At 40.8% G+C, this 22,800-nt stretch overlaps 5 protein-coding genes across 5 annotated transcripts; 1 reads left to right on the top strand and 4 right to left on the bottom strand.

Annotated features, from left to right (window-relative positions):
- Window positions 1-134: 134 nt before the first annotated feature.
- On the bottom strand, window positions 135-3,296 carry AK88_00978 (uncharacterized protein; the record flags this gene model as incomplete). The annotated part of the gene is made up of 1 exon (XM_012478620.1): window positions 135-3,296. The coding sequence occupies one exon, from the start codon at window positions 3,294-3,296 to the stop codon at window positions 135-137; it is 3,162 nt and encodes a 1,053-aa protein (XP_012334043.1).
- Window positions 3,297-4,620: 1,324 nt separating this feature from the next.
- Window positions 4,621-8,517, bottom strand: AK88_00979 (uncharacterized protein; the record flags this gene model as incomplete). The annotated part of the gene is made up of 9 exons (XM_012478621.1): window positions 4,621-4,629; window positions 4,774-4,873; window positions 6,693-6,747; window positions 7,112-7,190; window positions 7,361-7,425; window positions 7,780-7,915; window positions 8,088-8,130; window positions 8,252-8,316; window positions 8,413-8,517. The coding sequence occupies 9 exons, from the start codon at window positions 8,515-8,517 to the stop codon at window positions 4,621-4,623; spliced, it is 657 nt and encodes a 218-aa protein (XP_012334044.1).
- A 1,494-nt stretch (window positions 8,518-10,011) lies between these two features.
- On the bottom strand, window positions 10,012-10,697 carry AK88_00980 (uncharacterized protein; the record flags this gene model as incomplete). Its single annotated transcript, XM_012478622.1, has 2 exons — window positions 10,012-10,170; window positions 10,464-10,697. 2 exons carry the CDS (start codon window positions 10,695-10,697, stop codon window positions 10,012-10,014), a joined length of 393 nt encoding a protein of 130 aa, XP_012334045.1.
- Window positions 10,698-12,525: 1,828 nt separating this feature from the next.
- Window positions 12,526-16,233, top strand: AK88_00981 (uncharacterized protein; the record flags this gene model as incomplete). The annotated part of the gene is made up of 1 exon (XM_012478623.1): window positions 12,526-16,233. One exon carries the CDS (start codon window positions 12,526-12,528, stop codon window positions 16,231-16,233), a length of 3,708 nt encoding a protein of 1,235 aa, XP_012334046.1.
- A 270-nt stretch (window positions 16,234-16,503) lies between these two features.
- Window positions 16,504-22,151, bottom strand: AK88_00982 (uncharacterized protein; the record flags this gene model as incomplete). Its single annotated transcript, XM_012478624.1, has 9 exons — window positions 16,504-16,516; window positions 16,648-16,715; window positions 16,883-16,978; window positions 17,146-17,200; window positions 17,389-17,488; window positions 17,649-17,979; window positions 18,113-20,434; window positions 20,535-21,343; window positions 21,449-22,151. 9 exons carry the CDS (start codon window positions 22,149-22,151, stop codon window positions 16,504-16,506), a joined length of 4,497 nt encoding a protein of 1,498 aa, XP_012334047.1.
- Window positions 22,152-22,800: the final 649 nt, after the last annotated feature.

A 22,800-nucleotide genomic window follows, 5' to 3' on the forward strand; every position in this document is an offset into this window, starting at 1 on the left:
GGGGTAATAGGCAAATAGAGTATAAGACCCTTCCTGTTACATTTTAAGGCAAAGAAGGGGATCCCCACCATGCGCTGTGCAGCAATTGTCGGCGAATGTACGACCGCATTTGGCCCTAACAAAGGGTACTTCTTTTAGAAGTATGTCTTCTTTTGGTGTTTCTTCTCCTTGGCCTTCGCCTCATCCTCATAAGTAGGCATGTTGTCCAAAATGATGGTGTCCTCTTCATACTTTGCCCCATCTTCCTTTTTACTCTTTTTCGTTTTTCTTTTCTTGGCTAAAATTTGCAGCGCGCCGTCGTCCAACCTGTGCACAGAGTTATACTCATTGCTGTCGTAGATCTCCGCTTTCCTATTGGGAAACCTGGGGATCTTCTCATGGCCCTTGAGAATTCCCTTCTTTATTAAACGCTTACGCTCTACATTCATTTTATTATAAAAGTATAGCTTTTTAGACAATATTTTATTTTTTTTACTTAGACAATTTCTCCTTGGAGAAATGTGCAAAGCTTTTCGCCCTCCTTTTTTCTGATACCTTTTTTTCTTCTTCACAATATCGTAGTATATATTTTGCAACTTCAACATTTTGCTTACTTTTTTGTTTAAATTTTGAAAAATTATTTGTTTTTTATCAACCGTTTTTTCAATAATGTTATTAACTAATGATGTATTTTTTTTGCTAAAGAAGGAAATTAATGAGTTGCTTCTTCCACCACAATAGCTACTATCATTCGTGTGCGCCACTTTGCTGGACTTGTAAATATAATCATTTATATTATTGCTAATGTCGTAATTGATTATGTCGCAGTTCTCAAATTCTATTCCCCTGCTCAGTATATTTGTGCATACCAAAATGTTTGTTTTATTTTTTTTGAAATTTCGATAATTTTGGCTCCTCTCCTTGTAACTCATTTCGTTGTGAATACAACTCACTTTGTACTTGAGCTCGGTCAGCAGGTCTGAAACATTCTGAACGCTTTTTCTCGTGTTACAGAAAATTACATGTCTACTGAGGAAATGCCTGTTGTGCAGCCCTCCCTTCATCCTGGCGCTACCTTGCGCGTCCTTACTGTTTAGGAGCTCTAACAGGACGGCAGTTTTTTCCTTGTTCTTGCTGTTAATAAATATGTGTTTCATTTCAGAGCTGATATCGTGGCTCTTCAGATGTATCACCTCCTGGATGTGCTTGCTCCTCACGTTGTTGGCGAGAAACTCGCTGATGCAAAACGTTTTCGTTGCCGACACGAATATTGATATGGGGATGTTCGAGCACAGAGTGTTCTTTTCGTTTTCAGCCCCTCCTCGATTAAGCAATCGGATGACTTCGTCCCGTTCGTCCCTTTCTGCGACTTTCCTTCTGGTGCTGCGAGGGGTGACCTCTTCGGGGGGGCTATCCCCATTGATACTGCTACCCACGTATGACTCACCCGTTTCTTCTTCCCCATCACACAATTTGGAGGCACCCTGTTTGTAACTGTCGTCGTCGCCCTCCTGCCCAACTTCACCTTCTTCACACCTATCTGGACTCACTTCATTATTTCCGTCTTCCTGTGCCATGTCATTCATTTTTTGCAGGTTTATACTGCTCCTGCGTCTTCCCCGCCGAGTACTCCTGCGCGCCTCTTCGTTTTCCAAATGGAATCCGTTTTTTTGTCCCTCCTGCACATCATCATGAGGATCACCACAGTGATCATCTTTGAGAACACCACTGGCGCTACCCCCCCTAAAGTAGTACATGTTAGTGTAGTTCTTTATATGATTAAACACAAGCTGCAGCTTCCCTTCGTTGAATGCATTGCACAACGTTTCTGCCTGCTCCACGACTATGTACTTTAAGAATTTAAAATTGTACAAATGCTTATTTTTGCAGTTGTCTACTTTTTCAAAAATTTTATCAGGGGTGCCAACCAAAATGTCAATGTTGTAATTTATTGCCTTGGCGCCTCGCTTAACATTTTTGCTAATTCTTTTTAAAAAATCGTTGGTCTTTATAAACTCGCTACGCATATTTGGGTACCCCCCCAGGTGATCATCATCATACGAGTCGTACGGTTCGTCCGCGTACTCCACGTCCTGAGCTGCCCGACCACTTAACGGAGATATCATCTCCACATGAAACTTTTTAACAGACTTTCTTTTGTACGAATATCCCCCCGCCAGTAATTCAATATTTATGTCAAAACTTTTTAAAAAGGAAAAAAGTTCGAACGCAGCTTCCCTCGTATTTGTTAGAATAACTGCATAGGGAAAGAATATATTTTTTTTATGCTTCAAACAGTTAAGTTCATTGTTCTTTTTATTTTTTACATAACTCCTGCTGACGTTGTAATTTTTGTATTTACGAATGTATATGTATCTGTTCCGTACTCTGTGCTTCTCATAGGCTATATGAAAAAACAAATTGTCCATTCTCCTGTTGGCACATATTAATTTTTCTTTCTTTCTAAAGAGTTTGTTTCGAAATTTTTTATAATTATATTTGTTTAAAAAGTGGTAAAATTTTGATAAGCTTTTCATAATTTTTTCATTGTTCATGTAAAAGTTGCTTAGTATTGGAAGGAAATAGCTCAGCGTCTTCCCCGTGTTATCTGGACTCACGACAACGTACACATCGTTGAAGCATTTTGTTTTTTCTCCATCTGGGTTATCTTCCTCTTTGTGAGACGGCACAGCCGTTGGACAGCTGCTCTGATCGGCATGCCTACCAAGAGTTTGGAACACCCCAACAGGCTTCTGCCCGTCACCTGATTGGTATTTACCCACGTCGTAAAAATCACCCCTCATGTTAAAATTCTGCCTCAAGTAACCATTAATGCGATTTCTACTTTTCAATATTTCCCTATACACATCTGTGTTCTCACTACACTTGGGCACTGCGCCCCCTCCTTCCGTCGAGTCTCCCCTTCCCTGTAGCAGCAACGGTATTACGTTCTTCTGAATTTGCGTAGGGGTAAAAATCTTCATTTCGTTCAGCTTCAAATACACGTCCGTTTTGAAATTAAATTCGAGGAAACTTGCATTTTGGAGCCCCTCCTTAAAGTTCACCCCCTTGAGGTTTGTTCTACTGATATGTGCGCGACTCGCCTTTTGCCCCTCCGCCCTGGTATCATCCCGTGTGTCTTCATTGTGGCCGTCCCTGTTGTCACTACCCGCGCGCGATTGACCCTCCATTAGGAGTTCCCCCCCAGCGGCAGCAGTGCTGTTCCTGTGCCTACCTATTAACATGCCCTTCAATATTCTACAACCAGGGAGCGATTTCCCCTTGACCAGGGTGAGAATATAGGGACCCCTGATCATTTTTTCTCCGCCTCCTTTTTGCATTATAGAGTATACAGCATGAAGCACACACATGGGTATTGGGAACGGCACCAGTGTGGCGATAGATGCAGAAAAGGAAGAACGAGAAGAAGTACAAGAGGCACCCTGGTTCTTCTCTTCCGATTGAATACAATCACATCATGTGTGACCGCCGCGCGACGTCACTCAAATAACATCCCGCATAATGGCATATCACCTGTCGCTTTTTCGTTTTTTTTTTTTTTTTGGTCCGCATTGATTAAGCATAGGCCTATGTACACACGCCTACACCCTCACGTGCAACGTTTGTCATTAAACGTGAGGGTCGAAAAGGTTCCCCCGGTGCCCACATACCAGAGTAACTATCACAACGGCAACAAAAATGGCAAAGCCAAAATAACATCATCAAAAAAGAACCGTTAAAATAATGCTAAACGAGGCTAACTCAGTGAGGACGAAAATGCTCTGTTGTTATTTGTGCACCATTTGGCCAGTGCCTTTTTCTTTGAAACCACGTAAAGCAAGGTGCAGTCAGAATGGAAAAGCAGAACGAACTGTTCATGCGAGCTAAACACATATGGGAAGTTCATACAGGTACATAGAACAAAGGTAAGATAACCCCCTGATTTATATACATATATTTTTCTTTTTTTTTTGGTTTGCCACCTCTTTCATTTTGCATACTTCCACGGATGCAACAGAAATGTTCCTTTCCCGTATGAGCAAAACAATGTTGGGAAAAAAACAAAAAAAAAAAAAACACGTGGCTAATTTATTTCGGTACATTTTAACCGTTCTCAATTTTCTTCCCATTCAGGGGAAAAACTATTTATTCATATTTTTAAAAAGCTTATTGCAGTTAAAGTTGTGAAAACATGTTTATTATGCAAAAAAGGAAATAAAAGCTGAGCAGGAATTTCACAACATGACACGTAACACACCAAAAGGCGGCACCCTCTGAGTAGCCCATCGGTGTACAATTATGTCAAAAGGTCACTCCCTGCTAATTACTTCTATCCATTTTTAATGCGTTCTTTTTTCATTTAAAAGAAAAAAAAAAAAAAAAAAAACTTTCCGTAGGACGTTCTTTTTTCACTCTTTTTTATGGAGACACTTTCCGCACTTCTTTCTTTACGCTTCGGTTGTACTCATGTAGGTAACTCAACATAGGGAATCTTACCGGACGAGGATATGTTTTCCTTTATCTTGCTTTTTAAAAATTTTCTTCCTGCAACGTTTCACACGTGAGTGGAAATTTTCTGCTCGAGTAGGGAATTCCCATCATGTGCTGAAACGGTCAGCACTCGTACTGGTCCTATTGTTTTTACCTATACTGTAATGTGAAGGGAGGGGGCAAAAAAAAAATACGAATATTTATAAGCGATGCAATTCTGTTTTGTGTGCACATACGCACAGCGGCGAGTTGCCAAAGGGGGGAAAACGCTAATTCACTCTACAATGTTATATGTACACGTACCTTCTTAAATCCAATAATGTCGGCCCTTTCTCGGAAGCACTGTCTGCATATGTTGATGTTGTACTTTCTGATTATGGCATGTCTGTTCGAGCACACGCGGCTGCAAAGGAGAAGGGAAAAAAAAGGGGGCGGAAATTGAAGCGCAGTATACACTCATCATAAGAAGCGCAGAGTGTAGAGATGATTGCACAAAGATACACTCCGCGTGCAACTCTACAATTCTGTGGGGCGTCCGTCCTTTTCCTCATCTCACGCATAATGGTGACAAGGAAATGATCCACATGATTATTATGGCCCATACGTATTCGCAGTGACGCAAATGACTGGTTCTTAAAAAGGGGCCACTATAACATGTGCCTCTGTTTTCACTCCGCCCTTCCTCCCCTGGGCGCCCTTATTACAACTACGTTAAATATGCATACGGCTCAATCATACATACGCGCGTAGATGTCAGAGGCGAACTGGTAAACGTAGAGGTTTCCCCGCACGTTGCCTCGCTCCCGCAAACTCGCTCCTTGGCAATTTCGAATCGCTTCACCAATCGCCCTTTTGTTTATCCCACATCTTTACCCACTGCGGGGAGGTTGACTTACCATTGCCTGGATCCCTGGCCGTACTTCTTCGGATGAACGTTCTGAATGCAACCCATGGTTATATCTTTTTTAAACAAGGGGAAGGAAAAAAAGGGATGAGAAAAACAATGGTCAAGTAAATTTAAACTTTTAATATAAAACTTCCTAGAAGAGGAAAAATTTATGCTCTTGGATTTATTAGCAGAGGTTAGGGCATAATATATTCGTCAGCGAAATTGTTTCAAATATATTTTTTTTAATTCTTGTGATGGAAAAAAGCAAAGTTCATTTGACTTAATGTTTTTTTTGTCCTTTATAAATAAATTGCAAAATTTGTATATGTATTCAATTTCCATTAACGCCTTTGAGCATATAACCGCTACGCCTACACTTAAGGGGTTTGGTATACGCCTATGTAAATATTTATTATGTATGCACTCCGGTTGGCCCAATTACGACGTTTTCATGCGCGGAAAAAATGAAGTTATTTTAAGGCTTGGTGACGTACCATGCGGCAAGCTTTGTTTAAAAAACCCGCGGTGGTGTTGCGTGTCGGTTTGGTTTAGTTCCTCAGTGCTCCCAAAATATAACATCATGCCAAATGTTCGCGTATGTAGCAATGTTAGGTAAAAAAAAAAAGGGGGCCACCATCATATGCTCTGAGAATGCACTCCCCCGTAAATGTAAATCTACAATTAAGCCTTCCCCCCCATGATGTTCAAACTTTAATTGGAAAATTAAAATTAAGGAACAAAAAAAAAAAACAGTTAAACGGTTTATCAAGTTTGTAGCAGCCTTTTCCATTTTTTTACCTTTTTTTAGCCATCTCACGATGTTGCATATTTGTATATATGTATACATTTATGTATGAACAAATGTATAATCTAACCCCTTCCCTGCTGTGCGCCATTGTGGCCCCAACGCCGCGAGCGAGGTGCTATACCAAATGGGCGAAGGGGAAACTCCGTATAATCGAACAAAGGTGAGTGTTACCCGTGCGCGCGTCATAAAGGGTAAACAAAGAGAAACAACAAGAGGGGAAAAAAAAAAAAAAAAGCGACACAAAGGAATATTTCGAACGAAACAGTTACTTTAGCCCACCTTCGGTGACACTAATTTGAGAAAACACAAAATGATCGGGGACAGAGTCAAGGGGTTTTCCCCAACCACCGCGTCGTTTCGTTTTTTTTCTTTTTCTTACACAAAATGGAATATGCTTCACGCGATTTGCAAATTTTTAACTGCATTTTAACCCCAATTATGTGCGAAACGTTTTAAATTGTCAATATATGCACAAATGTGTTTATGAAATGTGCGAGGGGTTGACACCATTCTGACTTGTCTCACTGGCTGTTCGTCTTTGTTCTGGCTCGAGTGTGAAGTTTTCCCAAACGAACATTGGCTGCGGAGGTGGAAAAATAATAAAATAATAAAATAAATATTCCCCCCACTTCTACATCATGGGAGTATCTCCCCATTTGCATAAGAATAGTGTGTCCCCCCCGGAAAAACACACAAATAGTTTGCAAAATTTGGAGGAAAGGTTTTTCATTTTTTTCGAGTGCTTTACGTCAAGTGTCCCAACGTTATCGGCGAAATGACCTGCATAGTTGTTTGAACAAAAAAAAAAAAAAAAAATTAACGATGATGTTGATTTTCGCATTCAACGTCAAACTGTCTCACCACTTCGCACTCCTTATATCCTTCTAGTGTGAAATAATTTTACACAAAATGCCTCTCAATTGTAATCTGCTTCATGTACATACCTGGCTGATTCGTGTGACTATCATATTTACAAATTAAAATTCCCCTGTTACCGCAGCAGGCACTGGAGCAACCAATATGCTGTGAGGTGGAAGGGTGTGCGTGCAGAGGTCACTTATCTCGCCATGTTGCATGCTCGGGGGTGAGTTGTTTGCGTTCTTGAGACACGATGTGTCCATATATATATGTACATATATATCTGCATAATTCGTACGGGTAAATGTATGCATAGTCGCTCATGCGGGAAGTACCTCGGCGCTCTTCCATACAACTCTGGTGAATTCAAAAACGGTATCGTCCCCCCGACGAATGGGCCCTAACAAGAAGGACAAACGTACACACGTGAATGTCCTCTGAGTATGGGGCCTCAAAAATGTAGAAAAAATGGAAGCACTGGAAAACTTGTGCTTATCATTTTGTTAGGGGTGGTTTATGAGATGAATTTTTTTTTTTGTTCTCTTCAATTTGGAAGGGGGAATAATTCGATGTGTGTGACACATGCGACGTTACTCTTCCGTTAGGCATTTATTCCTCTCGCCGCTGTTCCACTTTTGGGTATACTTTTTTAAATATGTTCAATGGTGAGTACTTGCCTACCACAGGATGGAGGCAACAATGAAGACACTTCTCATTTTCCACCCATTTAGTTGCTCCCCTTTTTGCGTATTACCTAACTCAAAGTCATAGTTGTTAATGCCTTCATACCATGTATCCACGGCTGATTCAATTTTGCTATTGGGCGAAATGGTAAAGTAATTTGTGTTTATTTGGTTCACCATGACAGTGCAATTGGAGATCTCCTTTATCTGTAAAAGGGGAAGGCAGTCTGATGTGCAAATGTAGGACCCCTTTTTTTTTTTTAAAGCGAAACGGCTTCGAAAAATGCAAAGTGTTAATCCGTTTTGCTCAGTTCTCCGTCTACTATGCAACTGTTCTTGTTTATTCAAAGACACAAATTAGCGAAATGGACGAAATAACCAGTTTGGCTTCAGCGGTTGCCTCCTTTTCCAACTGTGTGCTCCTGAACAGGGGGTGAAAAAAAAAAAAAAAACACTTCCATTATATCACCCGTGTAACAGAAACGGTCAGTTTTATCCTCACATAGGGCCTACTAAAGTGCCATTAAAAAGAATGCCTTTTACCAGTGCAACGGATCGGCCCTATGCTTCAGCCTCAAATCATTGTGTCTTTCCCGAATTAAGTCATTCTGCGAAATGCAGACAGAGCGCAGGGGGACATAATAGGGGTGATGGGGATAGTAAAAAAATGATATTTTATTTTTCCCGATTAAGAGAGAGTTTACGTTGAACGAGCAGAAACCTCCAGCCACTGCTTTACACAAGGAGATGCGCGAAAGGGTTAAGAAGCAAAGTACAGCAAAAAGGCAATGTAGGCGTCTGTCCACCATTGTGCGAGAAGTATGATCGACCTGAAATTTCTATCACTTTAATTTGCTTTCTTTATTCCTTCCTTTTTCGAATAGAGGTTAAAAATTTTGGGCAATTATTACACATGAGATATGGCAAGATAAAATGCGTCTTATCATTTCTTCTGTGAGAAGTACACTCATCTGTGTGGACGTAGGCACAAACACAAGGGCTTATGAGCCTACCTCTGCTAACATGTGTTGCAACATTTTAAGTGCAATCCGAAACGGCTAATATCAGTGTGCTTCCCCTTTTAAGTGTAAATATCCAAAGTGGCAACAACACCCCCATTTTTACGCCTCTCTGCAAGCGTTGTACATACATTAGAGGAAAAATGGGAAAAAATGCATGCACCTTTTTTTTTTTTTTTTTTTTCATATTTTCCAGCAGGTCACTTCTATTTTCACTTGTGTAGTGAAAAATGCGTCTTTCAATTTTAGGAGTAATTAAAATATCGTTTGAATGAAAATACGTCTTGTGCTACTGCACAGCGGTGGTTTGCTTCCTCCGCGCGCAGGTTTACACTACCCTGTTTTGTTTTATTAAAACGTGGAAGGCTAAAAAGGCTTCACAACTGCGCACAGACGTGCAAGTACAAACATGTGCACATGCATTTGTATATGGTCATATATATGAACACACAAGTGTAGATATATTTTTGTGCACACCTACATATATGCACCCCCGCGATGAAAAGGAAAGAACGCAGTTCCTGAAACTGGTAATAGAATCGGGAACTTTAATTTGTGGGGAGGTGGGGGCGCAAATTGAGTTTCTTTTCTTCACCCAAGAATGTAACACTTTTTTCGTGCAGTCATGCATAACGTCACTTTGGTCATTAAATAAAAAAATTTAATTCATTATTTAATTAAAAACAAGTTGCGCAATCTCCTTGTCCATCGATTCCTAGGGCACGTGACAATGTGCGTGTATGTGTGGCTCATTTTCCTCTTCCACTAGTTTCCACAAAGTGGACATGCCTTCACGAGTACAGCAGAACAGCACTCATGAGAACACAAATGATACCTGTTAGAAGAGAAGAGAGGGGGGGGGAAACATTTTACACATTTTTGGCCCAACGAGGGAAATGCAGTTGGAAGAATGCGCAAAACAGGGGTGAATACATAAACGGCAAAGGAGTCGCCATCATCGCAAAGTCTTACCCAGAAATTCCAAGAAACCCATCCCGATCAGCGTGTACGTAAACAACTCGTCCTTGATTGAAGGGTTCCTACTCGTTCCTAACACCAGGGCTGAAAATAAATTACCGATACCTTGCGCAACCTAAAGGGATTTTTTTTTTTTTTTTTTGAAAGGTGTGGTTAGGATGTTTTTAAGACGGTTAATGGGGTCGTTTCATATTTGGTTAATCATTATGATCTTCCATCCCCACTTCAAAGTTTATCATTTTGACGTATTTCTCAATAATGCCCAGTTATTCTCCTTTTATTAACAAGGCTTGTTGGGCTAGCCAGCTAGCTATTTTTTTTTTTTTTTTTTTCCTTTGCTTGGTTCTCCCTGTGACTACTTACCCCTCCCACGGACATCAGCGCAATGGCTGCGGACAGGCTCGCGATTCCACTGTCATGTCTCACGCCTAGTTTCTGGTACAAGCAGCTTCGTTCGTCATTGTTCTGTGTGTAGATAGGGAAAATGATAAAAAAGAAAAAAAATGAACAACGTGAAAAATGTGACAAAAAAGGACAACCTGCCGCTCAACATGCTGCGCCACTTGGAAAACGTCACAGAGTTAACACAAAAACAACACTACGACCCCCATGGCGCTCATTTGTGAGGAACGAAAGGATGGGTGGCAAAAAACCAGCGCAGTTCTCCAAACGGGTTGCACGAACAACACGCACAGCAACTGATGCAGGTGAAAAAAAAAAAAGGGAGACTCTCAATTACACATGTTTGTGCAAATTACCTGCAGGAGCGCATTACAGTTGGTAGCATTAAGCGTCCTACTGATGAAAGGAGACGTGTGGTAGTACTTCACGAAGTTGTTGGGTTTATGCAGTTCGCTGCAAAAGGAGGTGCCGCCAATTCTGGTCGAGATACTGCGGTTGGCCGCAGAATATCCTGAACTCAAAAAGGAGCTTTTAAACTTGAAGTTTTGAAACAGCGACGAATTTAAGGTGTTGAAAAAAAATCTATTCATTTTGACGAGTTTGGCTTGTGTACGTGTTGGTGTAATGAGTGTAAGGGGGTGGGGGGAGCGGATAGGAGTGGAGCACACAGATAACTCAACGCTACTGAGCAAAATGAAAACAAAATAAGATAACTACACTTCGATGGGGAAATAATTTTTTCACGTAACAGCTATATGCTAAGCATACAAAACTATATGTGTAGGTTTTTCAGGTGTTACTTAAAATCATGTAGATGCGTGTATCCTCGAAGGGGCTTTTTTTTTGTATGCCTGTATTTGCACTTTTGGCGAAATGGTACGGATGGTGTAACAAGAGTGCTTGTGCTTCCAGTTTTTTTAATTGCTTATCATGGAAGGTGTTTAACGAGTGGCAGAAGAGTATGTTAATTTTTTTTTTTTCACACAAAGGATGATAAAAAAAGAAAAAAGAAAAGAAGCAGATGTGGTGTTTCCTTTCTGTGCAGAATGTTTTCTTTTTTGTTTTTTTTTTAATCTTATCGAAAATCTCTCATAAGGTACACCTCCCTCGAAGGTAATTTTCGAATTAACTGTGCAGCTTCCTCACATTATGTACGTGTACCGCTGCGCGGATTCGGCGACGCAAGGATACGTCGATAAGCGGACTGTGGATTTTTATATGCATTACGCACATACACGCTGTGAAATATCTATATAATGCCCCAGGTGCTAAATTAATTTTTCCTTGTTCTTAAGGCACACATGAAATGCACATAAGGGTCAAACGGAAACAAAATGTGAGATGTGCTGATGTGCTAAATATGTCAAATGGGTAAAACAGGCCAAATGGGCAAAATAGGCTAAATGGGCAAAATAAACCAATCCAACCATATCTCAATCGAACAAACCAAATTGCCAAAAAAGGCAGAAAAAGTGAAGAAGAAACCGCATAATTTTTTTAAGCCCGAATGCATACAATAAGGTAGCAATTTGGGGAACCAAGCCAAGCCAAAGCAAAGAAAACCGAAGCAGAGTGGCTTAAAAAAAAAAAAAAAAAAAAAAAAATCATGTTCACCTGTACATCATCTCAACTTGCGCACCAAAATTATCACCCCCAACTGTTTGTTCAAACAGTTCTGCAAAGAAAAACATATTTCTCATTTTTCCACTTTTTCATCGCCAGCCGAAAATATACCCTCAGGAGTTAGTTTCCTTCTTTCCTGTTTCAGGCTGAAAAAAAAAAAAAAAAAAGAAGCCGGCTTGAACGAGATGATGTAATTTCCGCGCCTCATTGACCCATGCCGCGTTTGCCAAGTGAGCATCTCCTTCCCGTATAAACGGACACGCATATGTTCATTTATACAAAAGTTCCTGTCAAAAGTAGGGGAATTCGTGAACCGTGTGAAGTATACCCTCACGAGTAACCGCTGCATGGAAAAAATAATGGAAAAGGAATGAGCTCCTTTTTGTATACAGCTGTTAGCAGAATCGTCGCGCACGCTTTAGCAAAATAAGCGGAAGGGCCCATCCCCAGAACTTTGTGACGTTTCGCGAAATTACTTGCAAGCAGGGGTGTCCGACCACATGCGCATGCACGGCAGGGTATAAGTACCATCCCCGTTTTGCCCACGGTTCAGCACTCATTAAAAGGAGGGACTCACCCCCCCTTGTGTTGACATGTTATATATGCATTCCGCCCACTTGCGCGACCACGCTGAGATAAATTCCAAACGGTGAGATTCCACTCGCGAGCTTCACAAAACCAGAGCCGCCTGCCCCCCCGCACACGTGAAAGAATAACAGCTTCCAAATTGTCAGGAAGAAATATTCAGACAAGTGTTTAACCCTCCTCCATATAATATCACCTTAGAGACGCACCATGAACAGCATCCTGAGTACGGAGAAGCTGTGTGAAGTGTTGGAAGGATCCATCAGCGCGTCTAAGGAAAAGAGGACACAATGCGAGGAATACTTGAAGCAGGTATGTAAAGTGGAGGGGTACATAGACGTAATTCTTAATATTGTAAAAAGTGCCAACCTAGTGGATGACAACATAAGGATTTCAGCCCTGATTTTTTTAAAAAATACCATAAAAAATAATTATGAGACGCTGAAGAAGGAAGAGATTTGTGGCCTGACTAAGAACATATATGAAAGTTTCCTGTACCTAGAAATGAAGGACAAGCAAATTTATATGCAGCTCTTCGAAATAATGAAGGTCTTAATACACAATAGCTTTCCTGATCATTTTGTCATTTTGGATAATATACTTAATGATGTTAACCAGAGGAAGGATGTGAGGAGATTGTATGTGAGTCTTTACTGCTTGAAGTTAATTTTTAAAAAATTAAAAATAAAAAAAAAGAAAAACAATGAATTGTACACAGAAATGCTGAACAAGTATTTTTATCCACTCATTAATTGCCTTTACGATTTAAGCTCCCTTGACATCAATAACAATGAAGTGTCAGAAATACTTTGTATCATTTGCAAAATATATCAATATGTAAATGACAATTTTTTTATTAACGAAGTAATTATTTTGGAGTACATGGATAATTATTTTAGTCTGTTCGATTTTATCCTCAAAAATGAAATTGTTGTTTCCAATTATATGGAGGATGAAACTTACTTGAAAACCTTACCACAGTACAAATGCAAGAGGATCGTTTTGGACATTGTGACTCGTCTCTTCTCCCGATATGTAAATACAAATTACAACAAATGCAATAATGAAATTACGGAGAAATTCTGTCAGGCATTTCTCAACAAATGGCTATGTCCCTTTTTCGAAGATCTCATCATCATCCTACAGAGTTATCACAAAAATAAAAAGACACTAACCGATGAGTGCTTGGTGTATATTCTCCAGGGGTTATCTTATGGAGTTGAAAATGCCCTTATCTACAAAAATTATATAAAAAATAATTTTGAGTTTTTGGTCCGCGATGTGATCTTCCCACTTCTCTGCTACAACGATGATGATGTAGAAAAATTCCTTTGCGATCAATACGATTTTACCATGAACATTTTTAACACCTACATTGTGGAAGATAAAAAAGTCAGCGCTACTTCTTTTATTAAAGATTTGACTCGCTACCGTGGATCCAAACACATCTCGGAGTTATTTCACCTCTGTGAGAATGTCATCAATACGTACAACCAGAATTACCATATGGTGTATAGCAAATTTGCCACTCAGGGGAACCAGGATGAAGCCGTGGTGGAAGAATTGCTTAGAAACGAATTCTGCAAATACAAGTATGGCGCGTTGAAAATCTTGGAGTGCCTCTACAGCCGACTATGTGATAAGAAGAGAAATATGAACATCGAGCAGTTTCTAAAATCATATGTAGAAAACGACCTGAACAACCCCAACCATTTAGTGTGTTACCAATCTATCGTCACCTACTGTTGCTTCATTAAAAAGGTACAACACTTTAGCGATGTCAATGGTCTTGTTGCTAATTACGAGATTGTTTTAAATCATATAGGTAGCCCTAGCCTACTGATCAGGGTAGCCAGTGCATCCTACATAAAAAAATTCTTTAAGATAAAAAATGAATACCTCAAAAATGTGATTATCAAGTCTATTCCTATTCTAATTGAGCGTCTACTCAACGTAATTAAAGAGGTCAAATGTGAGTACATCGTTATGACGCTGGATAACTTGGCGTACACATACAAAGACTACATAACGCCTTACGTGAACGACGTGGTTATCACCCTTTGCACCAGTTTTGTTTTTCTTATTAACAAGAAGGATGAGGAAGAGGGTGCGCAAAACTCGCTGGAGAATGATCTGAGGCATAACCCCGAAATGATTGGTCACACACAAGATGGTACGCTCAGAAACGATAGATATTCCCTCACCAATGACGATGAGTATTCCATGAAGAAAAAGGAAAAGAAAACGGAAAATGAAGAACTAGATTTGAACTCTGTTATTCTGTCCATCCTGACGGCCATTTTAAGCCTACTCGATTCAGTAGATGAAGGAAACAAAGAACAGATTTACAAAAACACCATGTCGTATTTATACGTTGTGGTGGACGAAACGTTTAAGTCACCATCCATCGACTATCTCGAAGAAGCGCTCTCCCTGCTGACGAACATTACCTACTATCTAGATATTGACAACGACGTATACCTCCGCTTTGAAAAGCTATATGACATTTTCTATTTCAACACGGATGAAAATTTAAAAATGCAAGAATTGAATTGTATTAGAAATAACCCCCAATTAATTTTAAGCACCGATTTGATACTCTCTGATAAGAATACGGATGTGTACTTTTACGACTTCATCTTTGACCTTTCCTTCAGCATAGGTGTATTTGACAATATTATTTCAAAGGCAACGGAACAGTTTGTTAATATGTACAGTGAGAGGTATGGAATGAAGTATATCCACATGGTTTATCGATTAGGTATATTCGCTTTGCACTCCAGAATAGTTAAGGATAGTTGTAAATTATTTTTTATTTTGTTTGAGGCAACGGTGAAAATCAGGGGAGTGGACGAACTGATCGTGCCCATCCTCACTGCGTACTCCATGAAACTCTTTAAGCACGATGAGGCATCCGCCCTGATGAACCAAAAGAAAAAAAATAAGGAACTCACCATGGAAGGCGCCAATAAGAACGGTGATGAGGACGATGGAGCGGATAGCATATGTAGTGAGTATGATGAAGATATATTGAGCAAAACCAGCATTGAGCACATTAAGAAATTATTCTACTCCATCATCATATACGATGTGAATCAGTTCTTTCTTTTTTTTAATAACATAAATAGGACTACCTATATTCTATCCTTGCTGTCTAACCTTACCGATGTCCAAATGAACGGCACCAGGAAACTTTACATTCTTGCCATGAGCAGCATATTGGATAATATGCACAACTCCCATGTCAGTATGCACATCGCGGAACCAAATTCATTTATTCTAAATGTTATTAATGTGGCTAAGGAGTACTACGAAGGTAAGAATGAGCAGAAGGAGTCATCGGAAAAGTCCTTCGATTCAGAATCTTCTTCCGGGGACGAAAATAGCGAAGTAGATATTGATGAAAATGAAGATGCTACTAATGATAAGGCTTTCAAATTAATTAAAACAATTGAAGCGTTAGAAAAAAAAAATGACTTAAAAATTAAGTTAAAGGAAAATGTAAACCTCAACAAATTGGATGAACTGGCAAACCAGCAACACACAAACAATTCTGCTTCTGCACAAAACAGAAGCGATAATAACTCGTTTAGCCAAAAAGATATGTTGAAGCAATTTGGAACTAGTGAGCAATTGTTACAGCAAGCAAATGCACGCAGGCATCACGATGATGAAGCCGACGATGACGATAGCGATGACGACGACGATGATGATGATGACGATGACTGCTCAGACTATAGCCACGATGAATACAGAAAGGGATTCTTCGATGATATCAATGCTTTCAAAATTTTGCACGACACCACCTCCAACTTTTACACAAAGTACGAAAGTGTTTACAATAGTGATATTATGGGCAAGATTAAATACCTCGTGGATGCTGACCTCACCGCGCAGATGCAGGAACCCACCAACTGACCCCGTGCGGGAGACACAACAATTATACGGCCACGTTAGTAGGTGAAGAAGCACTACTGCCACCTACAGTGCGCATGCATGAATCCCGCGTTTGACGCAATTCCACCTGCGTCATGCACAGTCGCCAATTCAAAGGTGCGACACGCGCTTACTGCCAACGTTGCATTCCCCATCGTGAAGCGTTTATTCTTGAAACGACCTTTATTAAAACGTTCATTTTTGAAACCTGCCATCTGGGGACGCCATTTGGTGCTCCCCCTCGAGTCGCAATTACAATAAGGCTCTATAAAAAAAAAAAAAAAAAAAAAGAGAACATTTTTGCCTGTCCTATACGTACCGAGCGCACGGAACTTCCGCCTCTGGTATCACCCACCAACATGTTGGTCTCCTTTTTCAGGAACCCCACACCCTTACTTGTTCAAAATGTCCATGTAGAGGAACTTCTTCTCATCGCTAATGTTCTGGTAGGAAAATATGTTTACCTGACGGGTGCGCGAAAAAGGGGAGCGGCACACGGTTACATAGACAGAAAAACGAAACGCTACACAAGTGTGATCACTCGTGTTTGCACCAGCCACCGTAACTGTGCATGCACCCACATATTTCTACGCAGTTGTGTGTATATTATGCAAAGCCGCCGTCTTCTTACCAGTTTTTTCCTGTTCTCGATATCCACGTCTGCAAAGTTACTGTTGCTATCGACCATTTGTAGTTTGATCAGATTATAAATCTCTTCTACACACATCTGTCACAAGGGGCACGAAAAAGAGTTCATAATTTAAAGGGGCAGCCGCAATCGTGACAATGGTGCAACGGGCATCCTCAGATGGCGCCTTGTCATTAGCGTCGTTCTAATGGGGAATCTCCCATGGCACACAGCTGGCATGCAAAGTGGCTGTTTCCTCCCCTTACGTCGTATTGGAACTTGTCTAAAAGGGAAATGGCTTTTCTGACGATGGCATTCTTCCTGCAGGGGAGAAAAAAAAAAAATATACACACATATATACATATAATAAATGTACAAATAGTAATCCCCACGCAGGGGAAGATAGGTACACACACAGATTCATTCACATGGACGCACATGCGTCTGCTGCTTCTCTGCTCAAAGAGGAATGCGCAACGCCACTATCCACAGAGCTAGCAAATTCTTACAGAGCTTTCATAATGTGACTCATGTGCACATTTTCTTGATCTCCTTTTATGAGCATCTTGATTTTGCTCAGACAGTTGTTCAAGTGCTTTAGGTAATCGCCTATCAATCGGGGGGTGCGGGAAGCGTCACGCATTTTTTCGAGCAGCTATGCAAGCACATAACATCGCACTTGTCCACGCCGCTATTCTGGCCGCTATTCACGATGCTATCCACGCTGTCATCCGCGACGCCATCCACGCCGCGCCTTCTGGGGACTTACGGTGCTCCGAAATGAACGCCTCCGTCTTCTTGCTATGCAGGTACTCATCGACGCAGGCAGTTAAGAAAGCATACACAGCTTCTGCACCAACAGAGGACACATCGAAAATGTTCTTCCTAAGCTGAAGGTTGTTATTTATGAAGAGAATCACGTCATACAATTTGTGCATCCTCTCCTGGAAACCGTCGCCTGAGGCTAAGTGAATGTCCACTTTTTGTCTCAGGTGCTCCAGGACTATTTCTCCCTGCCTTGTTTTGTCCATGTTGAAAAGGAAGCTGAAGAAAGCGTCCATGTTGTTGATGGCGTGCAGTTCTTGGCCTTCGATGTATTTCTGCACAGACGGGGGGGGGTGCACATTATTGTAGAGGAGTTAATGTGGCGGTGTTAATGTACCGGCATTATTGTAGGGGCACCGTCGGCGCCGTCCCCACCACACTACATAGCACCGCTGCTGCCTCTCCTACCTTGTATATCCGCGTGGCAATCTCATCGATGATCTTGGGGCTGACGCGGAAAATTGCAGCGAGGCGAAAAATGTTCTCCTTGTACAGGGACCTGTTTTCATCGTTGATCACATCAATGACGTAAAGAACATAGCGCTCTATGATGCGATGTAACAAATTATAGTTGGACTCGATGAGGGAAAACTTCACATAGTATTGCTTCCCCTGAGGTCTAATCAGATCGAAATTTTTATATATGGTAAGAATCTCGTTAATGTTATTTACGAAATCGGAGTCGTTCCTGTAAATGTAGAACTTCTCCTTCACAGCGGAAAATATTTCATAGGTCTGCAAAAAAATGCACCTCATTTCAACATCAGCTGCTTTTTCTTCAGACAAATTTAAAAAATTCACAATTTTTTTTAAATACACATTTTTTATATTCTTATAATTTTTATTCAATATATTTGTTTTTATAATGTCCTTAATCATTTTTTCATATTCGTCAATGAGAAAAACGTCGTGTATTTCCTGCGCGTTTTTTATGTTTAGTATAATTTCATACATATATAAATCTTTTCTCATGTGGTATAAATTTTTTTTTGCTTCTTTAATTTTGTTTATATACATTTTTTTGCAAATTTCTTCAAACGAATCATCATCAATGTGCTCGAAAATGTCTTCCTTCCGAATAACGAAACTGTCCTTCTCAGGTAAGCTTCGTTCTCCTCCTTTTTTGTGGCCCCTTGTCGATTTCTCCCTCTCCAGGGACTGCATAAAATTCAGATTCTTATAATCGAACAAATTTTCCTCTCCTATAATTTTGTACCTGTCGTTCACTTCTTTCATGTTGCTTAAATGTTTTGTGCAAATTTTGTCTAAGAACCGTTTGATGATATTATCTTCCACCTCCCTGTCCACATGGTCATAATTTATATTAAAAATTATTTTCAAAATTTTTCTCTCTGACTGATTTTTCATGTGTTTTATTACAAATTCTTCGTACAGTTTTTTTCGTTCCTCTTGGGAGAGTAAGGCGCCTTTTCCATCTCCTTCCTCCTCTCCCTCAAGGTGATCTTTGTACATGATCCTTTTGAGGATCTCCTCCTCGTCCTCTCCGGCGGGAAGGGTTTCCTCCGTTGCTACGTCGGGAGAAAATTCGTTAGAATCTAGTCCGTCGCTAGGAGATAGTTCGTCAGGGGATGATCCGTGAGAAGATAATCCCTCCTCGGTTGACCCTTCCCCAGGTGTTTTTTCCCCTTTCGTCGCTGCCCCTTCCTTGGCGGTCGCATCCAGTGCCCTATAAGAGTTACACGCGAACAGATCGTCGAGGCTAAAAAGGTCATCGCTGCGAACCCTCAACAATTTCTTCTTCTTCTTAATCTTCTTATACACATGGACCAAATTCTGTATAAGGCGTAGACATTTTTCCATATTTCCCAACTTCAAAAAAATACCAATATTTTCCTTTGTCTTAATTACAAAATTCAGCAGAATATTTTTGATGATATTTTCCGTTGCGCTGTTGGATATGGATATTCCTTTTTTCAAAAAAAACAAATGATCATTTTTATTCTTCATTTTTTTAAAAATTAAATTGTTAATCAAAATTTTGTACTCCCTGTATATATAATCGTAAAGATATTTTTCTAAATATTTGTCCATGTATTTCTTGTCCATGTGTAAATATTTCCTCAAAAAATTGATGTCATTCCATTTCTTCAGAAACAGCTTCTTGTCCTCCAGGTCTCTTTTTTCCCTCTCCACAATGATACTTTTCTTGTCTTTATTTTCCCCCGATTTGGCCGCGTCCTCGTTCACGATGTAGTCCACGGTGTTCTCCACATGTTTGTGCATGTCGTCCGAGTCGTCTATCGCGGGATCTGCCTCCGCGGCGTCATCATCCAGGTCAGCGCCATCGTCCATGTCAGCGGCATCCTCCATATCAGTGGCATCGTCAGACTGCTCCTCCGCATCACCTTCCTCATGGGCGACACTATCTTCTCCTACCAATGGGGTGCCCCCCTCAACTATGTGCTTTCCACTGACCTTGCTATCCTCACTCCCTACCGCAATCGCCTCAACCTTGCCTTCCCTCTCTTGGGAAACAGAATAAACAGATTCGTAATTCTCATCTTCCATGATCCTTTTAAGGGTGCTCAGGAAAATTCCCTTATGCACATCCTCCAAAATGGTATCATCTAGCGTCAGCAAATCCATTTTTTTCGCGTCGTCCAGGACACTACTTGAGTTTTGCTTCTTACTGAGGAGCCGCCGAATGTGTGCTTCATAATTTCCCTTCATCGTTTCCAATAAACTATCATTGATCGTTTTTTCTTTTACCTGCGCAAGGGGAAACATGAAGTGGGAGCGGTGTGTTAAGCGGAAAAGGTGCTTTCATGGAAGGATAGCAAAGGCAGTGACTGGTGTATGGCCTACTCACCCCCATTTGCTGTGCGATGTGAACCAAGAGGAAGTAGCTGGAAATCCGGTTACGTCGCGCGAAGAAGGGAATGTGTAGACTGTTCCCACGGTGGAGGTTCAGCTTCTTCACCGAGTTCACATCATATTTAAACATGACATTCAACAAATAAAAAATGTAAAAAATTCGCGAAAGCACAGAGCCCTTATTATCTCCCTTGTCAGAAATGTCCGCATTGTACTTGTTTACCACAACACTAATAATATTTTTTATATTTTCCTTGTTGTTTCGAAACAGCTTATGGTACAGACCCACAAAGGAGTTCAAGGCAACAAGGACGTCTCCATCCATCGTTTCATTTGTGCATATTTGTCTAAACAAATAATGTGAGAAAATTTCATTCATGGAATTTAAAACATCATCCAGGGTGTAGTTGTACTTGAGCATGAATTCCTCGATTTTCCTTTTGGTTAAATTATTTATTCCTTCATAAGCAAAATAATTCGAAAATAATATTCCGAACAAATCTTCTGTCACGCAGAAATATTGATTGTACTTATTTATAAATAAAAAATTCATTAGCAAGGAAAAGGCCCCTATTTTACACACATGCATATTTTTTAGTGAGTACACCAAATGAAAGTGGTTTCGTAAGAGGAAGAAATCTTCCAGCTTGATGCGCCTTATGAGTTCCTTCAAGGAGAAGGTCAACAGTCCGCTAAGGCACAGGAACGATGCGTACTTTATGATGTTTGCGTTTTTCAGGTAAAAGGAGATAAAATTGCACAGCGTCTTGCGTGAAAATATGTTGTCCTTGTTGGCTGGCTGGGCTGCGAAGGGAAGGAATGAAGAAAGGACACGCACATATATACGCACATATATATATACACATTTATATGTGTATCTGCCGTCGCAGCTCGCCCACTCTTACGCACCGTTCGCCATAGACAGAGAGGAACCTCGGTTGTGCATCACATCATTAATGTAGTCGTAGTAAGACTGAACACTTTGGTAATTCCTCAAGGCACCCTGTCCATTCGAATTCTTTCTCTTCAAATAATAAGACAGAATAAAATTTAAAATGTTGTGGTTCTTCTTCTGCTTCCTCTCCTTTAGATCTTTCATTTCATTAAAGTAATATTCCATGGACCTTTTTTCGCTACCTGAGTAGCCAAACTTGGAAAAAAATTCTTCTTCATTTTTTAGGGTTGGGAGGTAGTTAATCAATTTAATAATTTCCTTTTTCCCCTCAGAGTCTTCGTGGACATCTTCAAATTGGTTCTTCTTCAAATATTCTTCAACGTCTTCGTACGAAATTTCATCGTCCCGGAGGTCGCCATCGTTGGGGTTATCACGGTCCAGGTTGTCTTCCTCTTCGTCATCGCCGCGATTCCCATCCCTATCCTTCACATGCTCGCTGAACAACTCGAAGGAGCTGTACCATTTTGTCCTCCTCTCGGGGGAAATGCATCTCGCGTTTTTCCTTTCCCTCCGGATAGAATAATTGAAGTGTGTCCTCTTTGGCCATACCTGGATATATGGCCTCACTTTAACCTTATTATAATTTCGCAGTGCGTGGGAAAAGAATTTTATGAGCAGCACTACCAGGAGGGTCAGCAGGAGGGGCGAAGGATGCATCATTCATTTGTGTTGTGGGGAGATCTTCAACCAAGTTGGCGGGCGGGCGCTCCTGCTTGGGTGTTGTCTATGCAGGAGAATGCACGTGATCTCACTGGCCTTTGGTCCCATGCGTCATTGGCCTGTCCCCCCCAGGTTGGGTCCGTTTTATGCTCCCTCTTATGCCTTCGTTTTAGGGACTTCTTCCTCTGCTTCGCTTCCTTCCTCTTTTGTCCCGTTTTAAGAAACCTAACTTGCAGCTGCCTCGCTAGGGCTGTAATGTGTAAACCGTTTTTGCTGACCAAAAGATAACTCTTCGCGGAGGCGTCAAATGGGCAGGGCCGCATACGTCCGTGAGTACAGGCAACGTGAGTGCACCATTTGGAATTTGCCTGGTCCAGTCACTTGACAACAAGGCTCCACGTGAAAATTCGCGTAAGAAACATCAGTAGCTCCCTCTTACGCGATCTTACAAAATTCGTTCCACACTGAATGATCGAGTTACCCCATCTCGCTCTTTATAATAATTTTTGTCACTGTGCCCAAAATGTCCTCACACGGAGAGGCTTGTTAATTGGGACATCTCGGCTTGTGTGTTTTATTATTCATGTTCTTAGTGTGCCTTTTGAGGAGTCACTATTACGTGTGCGCATCGTGTTGTATTATCCTT

Source organism: Plasmodium fragile (assembly GCF_000956335.1).
Source record: "Plasmodium fragile strain nilgiri unplaced genomic scaffold supercont1.8, whole genome shotgun sequence".
In the NCBI taxonomy this organism is placed as follows: Eukaryota; Apicomplexa; class Aconoidasida; order Haemosporida; family Plasmodiidae; genus Plasmodium; species Plasmodium fragile.